The 16,707-nt window shown below is 52.0% G+C and overlaps 6 protein-coding genes across 6 annotated transcripts; 5 read left to right on the forward strand and 1 right to left on the reverse strand.

The window, feature by feature from the left end:
* Positions 1-954: 954 nt before the first annotated feature.
* On the forward strand, positions 955-1,774 carry AYO21_04988 (hypothetical protein; the record flags this gene model as incomplete). The annotated part of the gene is made up of 4 exons (XM_022654959.1): positions 955-975; positions 1,044-1,178; positions 1,231-1,334; positions 1,390-1,774. 4 exons carry the CDS (start codon positions 955-957, stop codon positions 1,772-1,774), a joined length of 645 nt encoding a protein of 214 aa, XP_022512642.1.
* Positions 1,775-2,561: 787 nt separating this feature from the next.
* On the forward strand, positions 2,562-4,801 carry AYO21_04989 (hypothetical protein; the record flags this gene model as incomplete). Its single annotated transcript, XM_022654960.1, has 7 exons — positions 2,562-2,761; positions 2,814-3,150; positions 3,198-3,357; positions 3,453-3,469; positions 3,571-3,621; positions 3,677-4,237; positions 4,292-4,801. The coding sequence occupies 7 exons, from the start codon at positions 2,562-2,564 to the stop codon at positions 4,799-4,801; spliced, it is 1,836 nt and encodes a 611-aa protein (XP_022512643.1).
* Positions 4,802-5,702: 901 nt separating this feature from the next.
* Positions 5,703-7,738, forward strand: AYO21_04990 (hypothetical protein; the record flags this gene model as incomplete). Its single annotated transcript, XM_022654961.1, has 3 exons — positions 5,703-6,490; positions 6,577-6,817; positions 6,866-7,738. 3 exons carry the CDS (start codon positions 5,703-5,705, stop codon positions 7,736-7,738), a joined length of 1,902 nt encoding a protein of 633 aa, XP_022512644.1.
* Positions 7,739-9,224: 1,486 nt separating this feature from the next.
* Positions 9,225-9,929, forward strand: AYO21_04991 (hypothetical protein; the record flags this gene model as incomplete). Its single annotated transcript, XM_022654962.1, has 1 exon — positions 9,225-9,929. One exon carries the CDS (start codon positions 9,225-9,227, stop codon positions 9,927-9,929), a length of 705 nt encoding a protein of 234 aa, XP_022512645.1.
* A 1,093-nt stretch (positions 9,930-11,022) lies between these two features.
* AYO21_04992 (hypothetical protein) lies at positions 11,023-11,619 on the reverse strand (the record flags this gene model as incomplete). The annotated part of the gene is made up of 1 exon (XM_022654963.1): positions 11,023-11,619. The coding sequence occupies one exon, from the start codon at positions 11,617-11,619 to the stop codon at positions 11,023-11,025; it is 597 nt and encodes a 198-aa protein (XP_022512646.1).
* A 2,915-nt stretch (positions 11,620-14,534) lies between these two features.
* Positions 14,535-15,462, forward strand: AYO21_04993 (hypothetical protein; the record flags this gene model as incomplete). The annotated part of the gene is made up of 2 exons (XM_022654964.1): positions 14,535-14,924; positions 15,202-15,462. 2 exons carry the CDS (start codon positions 14,535-14,537, stop codon positions 15,460-15,462), a joined length of 651 nt encoding a protein of 216 aa, XP_022512647.1.
* Between the last annotated feature and the right edge of the window lie 1,245 nt (positions 15,463-16,707).

Raw genomic sequence — 16,707 nt, forward strand, 5'->3', positions numbered from 1 at the left:
CATTCTGCAATTGCTTTGGTGATGCACGGCGTATTAGAGGATGTTGCAGGTTTTTCTGGGGATCAATATTGACGGGATGCACAAGGAATTCTGGCTGGGAAGGTTGGGAAGGCTGGGGAGGGAGGAGCTTTATCTGCACATATTATGAGGGGTTGGGTCATGTCGCCAAAAGGGCTCGTTCAGCAGAGGCAGCTTATGATAGCCTCTCAGATAGAGCTATGGTATTAGGTCTACCCAGCACAGAGAGTCAATTCTATTTTCAGATTCTACATGTGTCGATAAAGAGAGTCACGTCTCGTAGAGCCGGCCCTGACTTGAGATCGTGGAGTTGATTCGGAAAGACCAACGAACTAACCATGCCAATGGCTCTGTAAATCCTACCAAAGCGAGGCGATGCCATGTCAATGGCAATGTTTTCAACAACGGATCCGCAGCTGATGATGAGAGCTTCAAATTCAAGATGATACGCTATGTTCCATCAGCCGGACTCACCTAAAGTTGTGGTTGGGTGGAATATCGGGGAGTGACTGCGCTACGAAGCTTAAAGACCGCCGTAGCAACCAGTAGGGCGACGCAGAAAGACGAGGCCTTACAATTATGACGCGTGCCACACTTTTCTGAAGCATTATTACTGCAGCCTGTGGCAGCTGGTGCCACTCTGAGTGACTGTGCCACTTGCGCTCAGCTTGGTCGAAGGGGTGACGGTGACGCAACAAACCACAGACTGGCCCACACAATTCCACTACTGGTCGCCCTGTAGACTCTGGCCTTTATTTCTCGTCAGGTTTCAACTTGAATTCGTGGTCTCTCTGTTCTCCAAGTACAAACTCCACGGTCCATCGGTTCTGTTCTTAACTCTCTGTCTCTACATCCTTTACTCTCTGGCACTGTCCTCCCAACTGCCCCACTCTCGCACCTTCGGAGGCAGGATTCCATTCACGCCAACCCGCAAACATGACGCTCTATTACAGCCTGGTCAGTCAAGCCCCAGTGACGCTGGGTAGTAACTACTGTGGGCTATTGAAGCTGACCAACCATCACAGGTATTCGTCCTTCTGGTGACGGAGATGGTCTTGTTTATAGCCCTTATCATCCCGATGCCATTCACAGTCAAGCGGAAAATGTTCAATTTCATCTCTGAAAGTCCAATTGTAGCCAAGATACAATATGGCATGAAGGTATGCCGCAGCTTCTGCTAAGACGGTCTGATGTCGACTGACACTCCGCAAGATCACCTTCATCTTCATTCTCATTCTATTCCTCGACAGCGTCAACAGAGTCTACCGCGTTCAGGTGGAGATGGCAGCTTTGTCAAAGGACACCACTGGTGCAGGGTACGTTGCAGGATCACATCAGGCCAGCCCAATTGGTCACGGCTGACAAAAGCAGACGAGCAGCAGCAATAGGTTCTGAGCGCATGGAGGTTCAAGCCCGCAAGTTCTATTCTCAGCGCAACATGTACCTGACCGGCTTCACACTTTTCCTCTCCCTCATTCTCAACCGCACCTACGGCATGATCCTTGATGTCCTTCGTCTCGAAGAGAAGGTCAAGATGTACGAGGGGGATAAGCGTGCCGGCGGCAAAGAAGGGGAGAAACTCAGCGGAGAATATCGAGCCGACCAGATTGGCGAACTCAAGAAACAGCTTCAAAAGAAGGACAAAGAGCTGGAGGCGATGAAGAGTCAAGCGCAAGGTCTACAAAAGGAATACGACGAGTTGAGCGTCAAATACAACCAACTGAACCCGAGCGGTGGCGACAAGAAGAGCAACTGAACGTCCAGGAGACGCGAGAGCCGTTCGTCAATATCAAGCCGAAGTCATAAAGTCTGGTGTTGGTGTTCGGAAGCCAAAACTCTGCTCGCGCGCATATACATGTGTCAAGCTTAGCTGGGTTGTTCGGTGAAATACGAGCTGGTGAATGACGGCAACGGAATATGAATTGTGGATGTGGCGTCTCACTGATCATGATAGGTGAGGCAATCGGGTTTGAGATTTGTCTGCTAAAGGCGGTCATAGGAAAATAGATTTTAGCTGTCTGGTGTCTAGACCGCCAGCACAACATGTTGATGCTTTGGATCCCATTGGCTGAAGCATGGTGCTTGTTTGTTCAATTTTCCAGAATCACTGCCGGACCAAGCGGGTGACCTTCATCTGCCGTGCGGAGTTGGACCAGCCTCACACGACCTTGACGCTGCGACGCCTGATTCTTTGCATCCTCAATGACGGGGTGGCGGATCCGAGAATGAGGAGACTAAAGGCTAAGAATGTGGGGGATCCAATGACGTCTATCCATTGACATCTCATCTCCATCTATTTCGCATCTGTTTTGATATACGGCTAATATCAACTGCAGCTTGGGGTCAAAGCCCACAATGCTTCCACCTGAATGCCGGTCACTGTCCGACAAGTCGCGGCATTGGCGGTACCGTGTGCGACAGACCGGACTGATTGTGCCCGCGAAATATATGGAAATATGTGTCCTCAGAGAGACCCTTGAGACTCCTTCAACCCCTCCAATTCCCAGACACACACACGGTCTGTCAGGGATACCACAGGGAAAATGCGTGCTCTATTCTTCTTTGCCGTCTCTCTATTAGCACGTTGCTCTGCATATCCTCAGTGCAACCCTCAGCCGTATCCACCCGTTCTCCATACTCGTCAAGCTTCCACTGAAAACAGCACCTCGCTGCAAGTTGACCTTGGCTACGAGGTCTACCAGGGCTACACTAACTCGACGACGAGGTTGAACGTGTGGAAAGGGTACATCTGAGATGCTTCATCCTAAAGAACCACATAACTAATCACAACTTAGCATCCGCTTCGCAGCTCCCCCGACTGGCTCGAACAGATGGCAAGCTCCTCAGGTGCCTCAAACAAACCGTGATTCCGTGATTCAAGCGACCCAGTTTGGTCCCATATGTCCTCAAAACCAGGACACAACCAGTACCTTGGTGCCTCTGAACAGTACGGGGGCGAGCGAAGATTGTTTGTTTCTCAACGTATACGCACCGCCAAATCCTCCCAGTCCACTCCCTGTTCTTTTTTACATTCATGGCGGGGGTTATGGGAGAGGGAACGGTCAGCAGGATCTGTCGGCCATCATCAATGCTAACAATAATTCCTTTATCGGTGTGACCATTCAGTACAGGGTAACTCTTCAACACCATCTCTCTTGCGTCAAAGCTGACCTATCTAGCTGGGTGCCTTTGGCTTTCTTGCAGGTGATGAAGTCTTTCGGAATGGAGTAGTCAATGCTGGCTTGCTCGACCAATATCTTGCGCTACAGTGGGCGCAAAGGTATATTTCCTTGTTCGGAGGCGATCCCAATCATGTGACGATAGCCGGGCAGTCAGCAGGTAGGTTCTCAGTCGCTGGTTTCACTCTCATTCACAGGAGACAGCTTCATTGTCTCATCAGTGTTATGGAGGAATATACTAACGTACCTTTGCAGGAGCTGGATCAGTCATGGTACGTTGCTCATTCAGATAAGGAGGACATCCCTCGAGTTTCTTTGATTAGGCACAAGTCACACCCAAGGAGATCAAGCTCGTGCTGATACCGGGATTTAGCTTCAAGGGATGGCGTATGGTGGCTCCCTTGGCCAGTCGCTTTTCAGGAATGTAGGTCACTTTGGCGAGTTTGCGAAGTACTCGGTATGCCATCTGACACTGCTAGACGATCGCTTCATCGCCGTACCTACCCATGCAGTACGGGTACAAGGATTGGCAACCTTCACAGTCATATTACGCCTTTGCCACCATGGTTGGTTGCGCACCGACCTTGCCCTATGGTGCTCATCCAAATACAATCTTTGACTGTCTTGTCAGTCAAGACTCGGCCACACTACAAAATGCAAGCGCCACTCTGTCCGAGTCGGGCAAATATGGGACTTGGGCTTTCTTGCCCGTAACAGACGGCATATTCGTTCAAGATCTACCTAGTCGCCAACTCTTGCGTAAAGAGCTCAACGGACTAAACTTGCTCGTGAGCAACAACGCCCTCGAGGGACCGGCATATACCCAGCCCAACATTACGACAGAAGACGACCTCGTGGCGTGGTTACAGTTGACGTTTCCGCTGTTCACGAACGATGACATTGCCAAAGTGCTACTCTACTATCCAAGTTCAAATGATTCCACGGACCCCGATGCGCCATTGTATGCCTCTTCCGGCACTGAGCTCCCGAGCTTCATCAACCAGAGCTCTGTTGCGACAGGGCAGCAGCAAAGAGCCTTTGTGAGTCTGAAGCGTGGGATTCAAGTATTTCAGCGGACGCTGACTTGAACACAGGCTATCTATTCGGAGACTACGTTTGTATGCCCGTCGTACTGGATGGCAGAGGCCTACAGTGACCACGGACGTAATTCATTCAAGTATCAATATTCCGTGCCGATTGCTGTTCACGGCACCGACTTGACGGCCTACTTTGGGCCACCCACACCAAACCAAAGCCCGGACTTTGTCAACGCAGCCATGAAGATCTGGGGCAGCTTTATCACGTCGGATAACCCGTCTATTCCCAGTGCTGTTGCCAATGGAATGTCGTCCAACAGTACCTTGAGCAATCCAGTTTCCGACTGGCCTCCTTTCAAGATGTACTCCCCTCTCCAGATCAACCTCAATGTCACCGGGGGCACACCGTTCGCATTCAGTTTGCCATACATCAAAACCAACTTGACAGAATACGGGGAACCGGGCCTGGTGAACAATTTCACGTTGGTGAATGCATATACATGGGAAGCTGGAAGAGGGTATCGCTGTGATATGTGGAGGGGCTTAGGAGGAATCGTTCCTGAGTGAGCAATCCATTGTTCGGGGACCTCTCGCAGGAAAAGGAAAGATTATACACGAGACGAAGTAGTTGTAGCCTTTGCCCATTCAGGCAGCTCTTCGAGACCAGCTTGTTCTCGTCCACCCGCTTTTTTTGTTTTTTGTTTTTCTGCTGGCCGTTATGCTGTTGTGCTTGCCCCGGCCGATCTCGATGCTGGTCCTTGTCTGTAAGCTCTAGAGACATGGCAAGGCGTGGTCTGATGGATACTATGTGGATATTGTGTGGGAAGTAGGTACTGGTCCATGACGTTGGAGAGTGGTGGTGTTGGTATCTTTGCAATGCCTCCGCCCTGATTTGATGGGAGGCCGCATGCACGTGTCCCAAGACTCGACAAGGTGTGGCTGCGCTTCTTCCACTCTTCTACCACTACTGCATGCTTCCTTCGATCCAAACTTACCTTTCTTCCTACGACTCACCACTTGGGACCCTTGTCCAACGCAAAGCCCTTGCTTCTATCGGTGCCGCCATCGCTCAAGGTGCTTCTGTTCGACCTGGCTATGATCAGATAGGCAGCTTCAACATCGAGCCAGAATAAATCCGGGCGTTGCCGATCCGGACTCTGCCTGGAGCATGTCTGCAGCCTTGCCCTCAATTGGCTCATTCCTCTTGCCAATATGCATCGGAAAGCTTGTCCCTGAACCTAAGTGGCTATTTATTGCTTGACAAATAGCTTCTGTGCAGGGCCATCACGGTTGAGGAAGCGTGGGATGCCGGGGTACAACGCTTTGTGGCAGTTGGAGTTGGAGATCCCAGAGCTATGAAGCTCAAGGTTTCTTCAAAAAGAGCTGGCTGTCCCCTCAGGTGATGCCGAGAGAAAACCAAGGTGAGCAAGCATATTCTCTCTCCCTCGCCCAAGAGCTCTTTCGCAAAATGTTGCAGTTCGCGGTGTTTGCCACCTTGATTGGTGTAACATTTGCTTCGTACGGCGCAAACCTGAACTACCGCTCTCCGTCCCTTCATCACCCTGCTCTCGGTATCTCGGTGGGAAAGGTCGTCAAGCGACATGTTGAGAGACAGGCCACACCAGCCTCGCAGCTGAACTTCACCCATGGAGTTGCGTCTGGCGACCCATATCCCAACAGTGTGATTTTGTGGACACGATGTGCTCCTACCTCGGACGACGTCAAAAGTAATAGCTCTACCGGCGGCTTCGTGCCACTTTACAATCCTGTTCCGATTTACAACGACACCGACGAGGGCAAGCCACCTTCGACCTCTCCTGTTTGCTTGAACTGGAAGATCGCGAGTGACAAAGCGTTGTCATCCGCTGTTGACCAAGGAACTGTATACACGAGCTCGGATGTCGACTACACGGTCAAAGTTGAAGCCTCAAACTTGCAACCCTTTACGCAATACTTCTACCAGTTCACCATCTGCAACAGCAGTGTCTCTAGCATGGTCGGCAGAACTAAGACTACTCCTTTGACCACGGACAACGTCACGGGGGTTAACCTGGCGGTTTATTCTTGCAGCAATTTTCCGTTTGGTTTCTTCAACGCATACGGTAACCCGGTCCGCAAAGATTCCGTCGACTATGTTCTGCACCTCGGTGATTATATCTACGAGTATGCCAACGGCGAATATGGATGGGGTCAGACTATTGGACGTGTCCCTTTGCCAGATAGACAGATCTATACGCTCTATGATTACCGCAAGCGGTGGGTGGTTCTTGATCCTTGATTACTCAAACGAATCCTGCTGCCCGATTACATGGGACCACGCTGACCCAACTCGCGCATTTTAGACATGCTACCTACAAGACAGATCTAGACCTGATCGCCAGTCATGCAAACTTCCCCTGGATCGCTGTCTGGGATGATCATGAGGTTGCCGACAACACCTACCGCGATGGCGCTGCCGAGCTCAACAACACCGAAGCGTCGTTTATCCAAGACGGTGGCGTCTCGGTAGATCAGAGAAAGATGAACGCTGTCCGAGCATACTTTGAATGGATGCCCATCAGACAAGTCGAGATGGGTGATGATGTAAGACAACCTGTCTTGGGGAGGAGTTCGTTCTAACACTCGCTATAGCTTCGGATTTGGCGATCGTTTTCCATTGGCAACCTGTTTGACCTCATCATGCTCGATACTCGCCAGTATGACCGCTCTCTCACAGACCTGTACTGGAATACCGACTACATCCACGAGATCTCAAACGATGCTGGTCGCACCATGATGGGCTCCCGCCAGGAAAATTGGTTCTATCAATCCCTGATCGACTCGAAGAACCGTGGCGCAGCGTGGCGTGTCATTGGATCTCAGACGGTCTTTAGCCGTATCAACGAATCCGTGGCGTATGGCAACGTCAACCCCCTCGATTACGATGCCTGGGACGGATATCAAGCCAACCGCAACCGCACCTTCCAGACACTATACGGCAATAACATTACCAACAACATTATGCTCTCAGGAGACAGCCATGCAAATTGGGTTTCTGATCTTGTGTGGTTGGACAATCACCCGTACGACCCTGCGACCGGTGCGGGAGCCATCGGAGTTGAATTCGGCGGCACAGCCGTCACGTCCCCATCGCCATACGGCGCAAACATCTCGCTCGCGCGCAGTAACCAAGCCAGTGAGTGGCTTGTGGGTGCTAACCGTGAACTGCAATGGCAAGAGATTTACTACCGGGGATATTACGAGTTGCACATCACCCAAGAGCAGGTCAACGCGTATTATTTTGGGATGCCGACGGTGGTCAGTCGTAATCCGAACGAAATCTCGCTCGCCAACTTCACTGTCGTCAGTGGTGAGAACAAGCTCCATCGCTTCAACGGCACTGTGGTTCCCAGTCCTGTGGAAAACGGCTTCGTCAAGTTTGGGCACACCAAGCAGACCAACATCACCAACGCGACGGACACCGGGGTGTATTTCATCAGTCATGCTGGACTGGAAGTGCTTTGACGCAGTGGGGCAATACGCAAGACATCGCCATAGGTGGACAGTGTTCTGGTGGAAGGGACAAGTGATCTCTTCTGAATATAATACACTTGACTGCGTAAAACTACAGTACGTGGTCGCTGAATTACAAATACACGGTGGTATATATTCTGGAGACCATAAAGTGACCTTTTTCCAGTCTTCCGTCCTCGCACGAATAAATGCCGCCTTGCTGCTCAGACAGACCCAGACGGACTGTCAGGCTGAACCTGAATCTGAACTTGAATGCCTGTCTGAACCAACATTTTACATACTTGTATGAGTGAGTACCTAGGTAGGTTCGTCCTCGGTGTCCACTAGCTAGTCATACGAGAATTGCCTAACACCCCCCACTGCCTATTTCGTAGCGACAGACACACGAGGTTACAAGGCTGATTGATTGACCGTCCGTCCGTGCCGTCCGACCGTCCAACTGTTGAGCCCGTGTGTCATGTTCCGTCCAATCAGACAATCCAGACTGTGGAAGAAACTACCTAACAGGGCGTATTTCGTACTACTCGTACAACCACTCGGTACAGACCTTGCATCTACCGTATTAGCACCGCCACAGTCTTTCACTACCTACAGACTTGCCACAATCCCTTAGGGCCCTGCGCTGCGGCCAATTGCCGTTCCAACACGACCAAGACGGGAAGTGAAAGGGAAGGGCAAAGGGAAAGGTAAGTCGAGGACTCGAGACCTGTTGTGAATTGGGAGGCAAGCAAGCAAGTAGGCGAGCAGGCCAAGGCGAGCACGCGGATCTGTGAGTCACCGAATTTGCTGCACGAAGGGGCATCAAAGATCGAAGATTAGTCGAGTGGACGAGTGAAGCGAACCGACGGGCATATTATACAGACGCGGACACAGAGTGGAGAGAGAGGAGAAGGAGGAGAGATTCTGTCACTCCTCTCGGGTGATTTTGACTCTGCCTTGAGGGTGCCTTGGGAATGGGATCTACGACATACAACCTACGACCTACAGCCATCTAGGCAGAGGCAGAGGCATCACTCATTGACCAGTGACCACGAACCAGTGATACAGCATCGGTCGTGGTCCTCCCCGACAAATATTTAGCGAGGAGAGGAGACAGACACACACACCCTCTCTCCTGTCCTCTCTTCCTGCTTTCTTTTCTATTTATCACTTGTTTGTGGGTGAGTGAGTCTTGCATCTCCTTTTGGGTTGCGAAATAGCAGAGACATAAAGAGAGCGAAAGGAGGGATTCGAAAAAGCCGAAGTATTGCAATTGGAATTGGAATTGAAGGAAAATACCGACTCAAGGGCAGAGGGCTTGTCAGTTCGGACGTCTATCCTCTGTCACCGTCAACGTCGACCAAGACAGTCAGATCAGACTACTACCGGTGTCGACGACAGCACAACCAAGAGATTGTCCACCATCTCCCTCAGTCTACACGGGACGTTATCCACTCATCCATCCAACCACCCAACAGAAGAGAACGCAACATACACCATGCCGTCCCCATCTAACCTCCTCGCCTCATCCGTCCCCCGAATCGGCGTCGCCGTCTTCATCCTCCACACCGACCCGAAATCACAAAAGCCCAAATTCCTCCTCGGGAAGCGTCTGGGCTCGCACGGCGCCGGCACCTGGGCCTTACCCGGTGGTCACCTGGAATTCGGCGAGTCGTTTGAAGAGTGCGCGGCGCGCGAGGTGCGCGAGGAGACGGGGCTGGACGTGGGAGACATAGAGTTCCTCACGGCGACGAACGATGTTATGCCCTTCGAGACATCCTCCTCCATCACCACTGGGACGGAGAGCAGGGTTGGGGATGGGACTGGCGTCGGAGCGGTCAAGGGAAAACACTACGTGACCATCTTCATGACCGCGCGGGCGAAAAGGGCCGTTGATGGTAACAGCCAAGCAGAGACCGACAACGCACCGCCAAAAGCACAACTCCTCGAACCAGACAAATGCGCCGGCTGGGAATGGGTTTCGTGGAACGACCTGACCCGGTGGGCGAGACCACAGCTTCTTGCGCAGCCCGACGCTGCAGCAGAGAATGCTTCTGCGAGTATAAATCCACATATAGATGCACATGTGCATGCAGAGGAAGATGCAGTAGCCGGCACCTCCCGCACGTTGTTCTCGCCCATGATCTCGCTTCTGGTCCAGCGCCCCGGCGTGGTTCCTGGCGGCCAGAATGGAGGGACATGAGAACTTGTGGATTAGGGATTCATAAAAAGGCAAAAGGGCACGTATGTGCATTGGACTAACATTGCGATGCTTTTGTCAAAAAGAAATTGGATTGAACTGAATGGAGTTGAGTTGTGTTGGATTAGATTGGGCTTGAGCTTCTCGCTTACTCACTTACTCTCTCAATATCGTTCTCACTTCGTTCTCCCCGACGGGCTCGTGACCGGTTTCAAGACGTAAGAATTACGAGTACGTTGGATGGGGGATAGGATGTAGAGGAAGCAAAGAAAGAACTTTACTAGTACTGCCCAGAGCAACAAACACCACCGAGAATAGTGGCAGGGGACGGACAAAACAGACTTAAAATGCACGTCGGTAATGTGTATGTCAAAGAGGGAGGAGAAGCAAGACAATACCTTCCCAGTTCGTCAGAATAGTGCACGCATACATGTTTCATTACTTCGATGCTGTGGCCGCTTCTCTCTTAATGCTTCCTCCTCCTCCCCCTTCGTCGAAGCAAAAACTGCCAAAATCATCCGGCTGCGCCAACGCCCTCCCTGCCACAAAACAGGTTTCAACCATGTACCGAGTACTGTAGGATATATTTCCCAATGCAAAGCCGGTAGCGATCAAAAAAAAAAAAAGCCAAAACTGATGGTAACGTGAATTTCCCCCAGCCAAATGCCCGTCCCTCGTTCATCATCGCGTTCTTTTTGTCTTCTCTGTAGCAGCAAGGCCGTCACTTCGTCAATTAAGTTCATGTGGATGTTGACATGGGGGGGTTTTCGAGGCTGGAGACTTCCCGTGGCAACGCAATCTCTGTCTCAAAAACATTTCAAAACAAAATTCATTAAGCGCTGTTCCCGCAGTTGTTCGCCAGATGCATCCCGAGTTCTTAACCAAGAAAAGAAATAACCAAGATTGCTGATATCGTGTCGCCCAGTGGCAGTTTGTGCTTATGAGATCTAGTCATCTGGTCGAAAATCATCAACGGATTCAAAATGACTGCCACAGTCGTCTGAGTAGCCAAGGCTTGCGGTGATTGACATGTTCGTGCCGTCTGCCGTCTGCCCTGACCAAAGGGAATTTGTGACATGTCTTCTGATGTCCTGGGTCATCGTAGCATCTTAGAAGGACCTGATGGAGCATCGATTTTAGGCTCCAAGGTCCAAGGTAGACTGTTTCCAAGGTGAGATGGAGTCTGCCCGACACCGGGTCTTACTGGAGGTGGCGATTGTTGCTGGAAGTCCTTGCTGCTGGGCGATCCCGTCGGTCTGGGAGGACCAGGCTCAATGTTCTGTTTGACATCTGCTCTACCAAGTGGGAATCCCGGGTCTGAACCGTATTTCGGTGAAGGAAGCTTTGCTGGAGAGGAAGCCGATGTATTGACCGAAGTTGGCGTGGCAGGCTGGCTCGTAGTTTTATTGCTGGGCTTCGTAGATTTGACGGAGAAAAAGGGTTCGTCTCTCCTTCTTATGTACTCCCGAGCCGATGGAGAATTGTGATAGAGGATTGGCTCCGGTACTCGAAACGAGTTGGACTCAGCCGCCTCGGCGAAGGCGCGTTGATATGCGATCTCACCGTAGGGATCTTCTATAGGAGCCGTCCTGTTGGCATATGCCACATCCGGTCGATAGCCTCGTGCAACCCATGGGTGATTGGGGTCTCTCGGTGAAATATCGCGAAGGTGGTCGGCGCGCCTTTTGGTCATCGCTTGGTGTGTTCCCCTTTTCCCAGTCTCCTCGAAAAGAGAGATGCCGATGACGATGGTACTGATGATCAGAAGTCAATGAGGTCACCGCGGGACCGGGTGAGAGTGGGAGAGGCTTGGGTGGGACGGGGAAAGAGAAGTTTGGGGGAAAGCGACGATAGTCAGACAGATGAAGAATGGTTCAGAGAAGAAGCATCCGATGAAGCAATGTCTTCTCTCCCTGAGGTTGAATGGAGGGGAAGCTGAGGGTTGGAAACGGTGGACGATCCCGTGGGAACAAAAGGTCTTTCACCGAGTTTGAAGTTGGGTAAAACCTTAACTGGAACATGGGGGGGATTCCGGGGGAAGGATCACCGCCCAATTGGCTACCAAGCTACCGTCTAGGCGAGGCTGCTGCAGATGGGTGCAGGTGTGGCCAGGGTGGTGGGTGGTGGGTGGGTGCAGGTTAGGGACCCTTGGGACCTTGGGTGCTTGGAACCAAGGGTAGAGGTATTCCTGGTGGTACGGGTGTACGGGGAGGATACCTGCTAGGCGCTAGCCGGGTAGGTACGAGTAATGCAGGTGGACCGGAGTGGACAACAGGCTCACCAGGGGCTGTAACCATGGAGCATATCCAGCCTAGCAGCCAACGAGCAGCACCCGGAGCACGCAGTACCAGTACCCAAGAGCCAGAACCCCAACACACCACCCAACAACCACCTGGGCTCGTGCTGGGCCTGGCGAGACCACCGCCACCACTGACAAGCCTGCGCGGACCTCGGCCGCAAAGCCGCCCGACCAACTGAAACTGAAGTTCTAAGCACTGTCCAGGTACTTGGACTGCATGATGGCTCACGGATATCTGGCTCCCTTCTTCTGTGACTTCCCCCCTCCCGCCCTTCGGTAACCCCCCCTTCTCGCCCTCTCCACCCGGACATGTATTACCCTCACTTTGCCTCGTCCAAGTCTTCTCGGGCCGCTGCATGATACCCTAACGAAATGCACATCATCTCCTGGAGACACAAAGCAGAATGTTTCTTCCGGTGTCTTGCATTCGTCCCCTCTATTGCCCCCACTTGGATTCTGTGCGAGATAATAACGGAGTTGCAATTTCATCATGAGCTCCACCAAAAAAGCCCACCCAAGAACCCTAGCATCTCTTCAAGAGCGACACCAGCGTTGCCATTATTCACCGAAAATACTAGCAAGCTAGGTAGATACATTGGCTCGGATCTGCTTTCCCATCATACCGATTGACCGATGACCGATGGCCACCGCCCCGACATCATCAATGATCGTCGACTGCATTGATAAGTGGTAAAGAGTCTATTACTCGCGCGGCTGATCCCTACTTGGAACATACGGAACAATGGATGCTGGCGGCTTTACGGATCTAAGCACATGCCAGAAACTCGGCATGACTCTGTATCTCATTACTCGAGCGCAGGGCAGCGCAGTGCCCCTCGTACCCGCCTAATTGCCGTGTCTAACCCAGCCAGTTGCCGATGCAGCTGCAGGAAATTGAGAAGGGAACCAGGTATCCTCGACTTATACCGATGGATTGGGACCAATTATTGAAAAGTCGACGCTATGCTGGGCTCTCGGGGCTCTCTTGGGCTTACCTTGTTGGGAGTGCTTCCCAACCAACCCGATGCGGCACTTGTCGGCATCCAAGAACCACCACACAATATGACACACCCAAAGGGGCCTTGGTGGCAAGAGAGATCAAAGTTAAGTCCAGGCGCCCCATGGTTGGTTGGCGAGTTCAATGGCGCACGGTCCCCCAATAAGTCCTCCACAGGTCTGACGTTGAGGCCGCTTCTTGCCGGGGACAATAGACCCTATATTGATAATAGAGTGGTAAATGCTTCCTACTTGGCCAAAAGAGTTGCGCAGGTTGAAGTTTAGTACCTACGAGTATTCTTTGGTGCGGAAACTTGTGGGTGGCAGCCCAGGCCTAGGCAACTACTCCCCAAGCCTAAGCCTGTGGCCATGTTGCGCAGTTACTTGCAGCAAGGCGGGCGGAGGCACCAGAGGGGCACCACCAAAGCCAATTGTCAGACACCAGCGCATTTTCCAAGTGGCCATCCTTTGTTTAAAATCCTGCACCCGTGATTGGCTTATCGGGCGTCCTTATCAGCTTGGACTTCTTAGTCCCCCATGCCTTTGGCCCAGCCAATGCCTATCACTGCGACATGCAGGCGACTTGACATGGGTACCCATACCATCAGGGTTTCTGGTCTCGCGACCAGACTTTCCCTCACGTAGCCTTCCGCGGGCAAAATGCTTCTTGCTACTCTGCTCACCACCTCACCATACTAATTGAGATACTTCTTGGGTGCTTCTCCCTCCCCCAGATATTCTCCCACCGTACTACTTGCTTGACACTTTGATAGAACTTCGTGGTTTCTAGACAAAGAACGACTTGGTCCCCTCTAGGTCCCGCAGCGCCTTATCCTTTCATTTATCTGTTATCGTCCTCCCGCACTCATCCCACTCTCGAGAGAACTATCTACTCTCTCGTGTCTACCACCACCACTCACCTCCCACCCCACCTCCCACGTTTTCGACAGCCTCAGTTCCCAAGGCCCATCTGGTTGCCTTCTGATCTGAAAGGTCACGTATTACCTATCAGAGGCATCTCCCTGCGCCTCTTAAGATCACCCTCGGTTCCGAAATCGTGGTTGCTTCGTTTCGCGAGCCACTGCGCGCCCTGTCATCAGCCGCATCCCAATTCTGCTGTCAACACCGACTTTAAGCGCTTTCACCGGATCTGTGCGTGGAGACAACTCTGTCGCGGCCGTACAACTGGATTCTGCTCTCTTGAAATAACTTGATCGGCTTTTGGTAAAGCGTTCCCGCCGTCCTTTATCTCTCTTCTACTCCGACAGAAACAACACTACTTAGAAAATCAATCTGAGCACAACTTCCAGAGAATGACCGCCAACGCAACAACTCAGCCATACGCGATTCCCAACTACATGAGCCAACAACCTTCCCCAGCCAGCTCAGCCTCACCCACTTCTCCTCGCATGCACGACTACATTCAGCAGCATGCCCCCAATCCGTACAAGCAGCTTCGGCCGCTCAAATCCCCTCTCTACGTTCCTGCTGCGCTGCGGCCAACCGAACACTTCTGCACACCGTCTCCTATGACCCCACCAAAAAGTCTGCATGGATCGTTGGACAGTTTGCAAGAAGACGAAGGTCGGACAGCAAGCCCGGACTCTCAAGACGAACTGGCTCTGGACGCTTTTGACCCTGATTGGGCTCAGGAGGAGGAACTGGGTGAAGTCACAGGCCCGCCAACCAGAGAACATTGGAAGGTATGTCAAGAATCAACCGTCGTTCAGTCGACTTGGCCATGGCCAACCTCGATTCCCGGCACGACTGCATGAGCATGCGACGTACATTGAGACATACAGATGGATGCTAACATGTCTGATTCTACTTCAGCCCGACGAAGCTTCACCGACTTGTGACTCGCCACAATGTCGATCATCATTCAGCCTGTTTGTTCGCAAACACCACTGTCGCCACTGTGGTCATATCTTTTGCTCCTCACACACCCCATACACAATTCCTCTGGACCAGGATGCCCAGTTCCATCCCGACGGCATTCCCTCCCGGGCATGCGAGGTATGTCACCGGCAGTATCAACGCTGGGATACGGCCAGGTCAATCCGCCGCAAGAACAGCCAGAACAGCAAGGATGACTGCAGCAACAACGAGAGCGGTCCTCCGACGCCTCTGGCGGGACCGACGGGTCACCGAAGGATGATTTCCAGCGGCCTTCGTACGGGCAAACCGGTCGCGGAAGTCGCTAACAGTGTACCCAAAGACTGGGCCTGGAGCACTTTCTGAGCGAATTTGCCTCTCGCCCATTGGGGACTTTGGGTGGGCGGAGTAGTCCACCCATTTCCAGCACGTGAGTCGGGGTCCACCGGCCACCTCCGGCAGCGTTTCCTTTGCAGGGAACACAACCCGCGAGGCTGGAACCCTAGAAACCTTTGCCACATCCTAGGCCCTGGCGGACGCGCCGTTGCCGTTGACTCATCTCCGAGAGTCTGTGCTAATTACGGCATACCCGATCGGTTATCTACGGCTGTGACTTCACCTGTCCTTGATCTCACGCTGCCTGCCAGGCTGAAGCAATGTCGCTCTAGAAGGCTGTGATGCACTCACAGTCACAACTATGAGCCTCGGTACACGTCAGCTTCGTGGTGGCTGTCATATGACCGGGAGTGGTTCTTGTGTTGGAGTGCCAGGCGAAGTGAGCGAAATGGACCTTTGTGCTCCAAAGGCACGCCAACAAAGATTCTAGCCTAGAGTCTTGTGGTGTAGGGCGGCAGTGCGGCGTCGTCTGGTTACACTACGCTAGAACCAAGGGAGTTCGGTACAAGACACGGGGTACACCCCGGAGCAGATGGACACACGTCTGACATGCTGTGGACTAGTCATGCGTGACAGAGTACCGAGGACAGGTTAAGACGGCAAGGATACATTTACAAAAGGCGGAGTTGGTCTGTTTTCCATTTGGGGGAATTCCACCCACTCTGGCGGGTCGAAATTTTAGCGAGCCCAGTTCGTTTGACGATTACGATACCCCAATTAGCACTGAATGCTTTTTCTAGAGGTGTCTGTTCTTTCTAGACTACTACCTACCAGGGGGGATATTTTTGATATCATATGGTTCTTTCTTGCTTGACCATATAATTGGAAAGGATCGGGAGGGTATTTTTTGGGTGGTGATTTAGTTCTTTTGATAGAATGAATGCGGCGCAAGTAGTCGTTTCCCGCAAACTCGAGTGTACCCAGTACGGATTGCTTCATTAGTTGTACCACGTATGAGGTAGTGAGATACTAACACCAACGCTGATTCTACATTCATCTTAAAATATATTAATGGTAGGTGGGTAGGTTGGTAGAACGAGCCTCTTTCGGTAGTGAGTGAGCGAGGGAGTAACCATTGTCACTTGCTCTGTCGTCTTTCTCTCCGTTTCGTGGTCGCTCTCTCTCATTCTCTCGCTCGCTCTGAGTGAGGACTGGCGTCACCATCAATGTCCAAGTCATCAGGCATCGGTTGATAATACCGTAGAGGTCCCGTAG

The sequence above is a fragment of the Fonsecaea monophora genome, assembly GCF_001642475.1.
Source record: "Fonsecaea monophora strain CBS 269.37 chromosome Unknown Scaff30, whole genome shotgun sequence".
In the NCBI taxonomy this organism is placed as follows: Eukaryota; Fungi; Ascomycota; class Eurotiomycetes; order Chaetothyriales; family Herpotrichiellaceae; genus Fonsecaea; species Fonsecaea monophora.